Raw genomic sequence first — 2,500 nt, 5'->3', positions numbered from 1 at the left:
TGATTCTGGGCCTCTGGACCACGTTTGAACACACTCTGACATGCACTCTTACATGTTATTAACACTTTCATTTTCATGTGAAAGCGTCTCCTACTTTGGTGCTCACTGATGGAACATTCTGATCCGTGTATGCAGACGCTGCTGGATCTGGGAGCCTCTCCGGATTACAAGGACAGTCGAGGCCTCACTCCTCTGTATCACAGCTCTATGGTGGGGGGCGACCCATACTGCTGCGAGCTCCTGCTGCACGATCACGCTCAGGTGGGCTGCATGGATGAGAACGGCTGGCAGGAGATTCACCAGGTAAGACACATCACTGACTGTTTGTAGAGCAGCTTTAAAACAGTGGCTGTGTCGGAAAGCTGAAAAATGCTGCTTTGAAAGGTGCATTGCAAGGGTGCTTTCAAAGTCACAGCCTGAAGCCTGGTTTATACTTCTGCGTCAAGTGATTGGCATGACCCACGGCGCGTGCAATGTGTGTAGCTGTGCATTCATACTTCTGCGCGCTGTTTCTGTTGCTATGCATTTACACTTCTGAAACACTAGTTGGCAGTGAGGTGCTGATGTTCCTCTGTGTCGAGTTTCTTCAGTGGTGCTTTGTTGTTTTTGAACACTTCCTTAATGTACAAGTGGTTCAAACTTGCTCATTTTGAGGCAGGAACTGGCAGACGTGCAACAACTTTAATCATAAGGTAAACACAAAACAAAACTTTCCATCCGGGGCTCATTCATGGTACTCCACACTTGTAAACAATCGCTCCATAGGGCTTGCGCGGCTCTCAGTTCTGCCCACATTTGTCAGTGCTACCAAGCCGACCAATTACAGAGCTTGCAATACACTCATTTTTTTTTTTCGCTTGTTCAAACCACTTATTTAAAATAAGCTAAAACAACACAATTCTTGAGATTTCATTGGGACAACTTAATTTTTGTATGTTCAATCCACATGAAATTGTTAAAAGTGTTAAGTTAACCTAATCAATTTGTGTTGGGATAACATGTATCAATTGTGTGGAACCCTGCATTTTTTACAGTGTACGCGTCGTTGCTACGTGTAGTTAAATGTTTTTTGAGAGGTGCATGTCAGCGACGCCGACGGACACGATGAGGGCTATGCGTCCACGCGTACACTGAATAAAGTGTTACATGCAGAGCTGTTGCAAACAATTTATTTGTGTTGAATTCAAACAAACAAATTAAATTTAATAATGTTCAACTTAATTTGTTTAAATTCAGCCCAAATAAATTGTTTACAACCACTTAACGTAAAAAAAATTGAGTAAATCCAAGGAATCATCTTTGAATAATTTTGTTCAGTGTAGGCTTGCATACGCGTGCACTTGAAGCAGAAGAATAAATCAGCCTTGAGAGTGAGGTATCAAGTCAGCTGCCTATACTTTCAGACAAAGCCAGTGTGTATTGTCAAACTTTATTTACATTTACATTTACATTTAGTAATTTAGCAGATGCTTTTATCCAAAGCGACTTACAAATGAGGACAAGGAAGCAATTTACACAACTATAAGAGCAACAATGAATAAGTGCTGAAGGCAATTTTTAGGTATGTAAAGTGTAAGAAGCAAAACATTAGTAATTTTTTTTTGTAGTACAGTTCACATTAAATGAGTGTAGTTAACTCAGAATTGACAGAAAGTTAATTCTACTCATTTGAAAAGAGTTTTGAACTCACTGTTGAAGGTAATGAGTTAATAAAACAACTTCAAATTAAATAGAGTAAGTTCACAGTACTCATTAGAATTAGTTTTTGAACTTAAATGGTTTAAGTTACCTTAACTTATGGGGTTTTACAGTGTAGTTAAGTTTCTTTCTTCTGTTGAATGCAAACAGGCAACGTTACAAGTTCAGATTTTGTTGCCTATTCAGAGAAAAAAAAAGGCATTTCAGCACCACCTACATGTGTATAATGAATTTTAAAGTAGTTTATTCATTTTCCTATTTGTGAGCAAAAAAAAACTGAAAAACTGTTTTTTTTTTTTTTTTTTTCCTTTTTTTCCTTTTTCCATTGTTTGAAAATGCATATGGAATAGAAGGAAGATACCCTGATTAATAATATACAATAACTTGTTTGGGAATGTTTTTTGTTGTTGAAACTGTAAATGCTGAATTCAGATTGTTCATTTGTTTATTATTTTTTATTTATATTGTCAGACAGCTAAAACATTTCACAAAATGTGTTAAATCAGCTTCACAAAGGATTTGACAAGGTAAAAAGCCTTTAAAGGTTCAGGACACCCTGGAGAACTTTTTTTTTATATTAACAGATTTGTGTGTGTTGAGCATCAGTTAAGACGATGTTAGCACCTGTCAGCTTTAATTGTGGGGAAAACTGGATAATTTTGAGCTTTTGTTAGCTAATTTCAGCTTCCGGGTTTAAAATGATTTTTGGGGCGGGATCAAAATCGGCGACGTAGCGCAGTACTGCAAGTGCAATGATGACGCGTCGGTTTCTCATTATTATTCATAGCAGAGTTTTCTTATC

At 37.6% G+C, this 2,500-nt stretch overlaps 1 protein-coding gene across 13 annotated transcripts in view; it reads left to right on the top strand.

Annotated features, from left to right (window-relative positions):
* shank3a (SH3 and multiple ankyrin repeat domains 3a) overlaps positions 1-2,500 on the top strand; it is a 368,633-nt gene that overhangs the window by 164,104 nt on the left and 202,029 nt on the right. For all 13 annotated transcript variants that reach the window (XR_015514523.1, XR_015514524.1, XR_015514522.1 and 10 more), the window contains one exon: positions 136-303. Coding sequence is in view for 7 of the 13 variants with exons in the window: in XM_087292766.1 (XP_087148892.1) it covers positions 136-303 (168 nt within the window). In the remaining 6 variants the exon portion in view is untranslated. The remainder of the gene's footprint in view (positions 1-135; positions 304-2,500) is intronic.

The sequence above is a fragment of the Danio rerio genome, chromosome 18 (assembly GCF_052040795.2).
Source record: "Danio rerio strain M-AB ecotype USA chromosome 18, GRCz13ab, whole genome shotgun sequence".
Lineage (NCBI taxonomy): Eukaryota > Metazoa > Chordata > Actinopteri > Cypriniformes > Danionidae > Danio > Danio rerio.
Note: the sequence above shows the minus strand (reverse complement) of the source record. Positions and strands in the feature narration are given on the sequence as shown.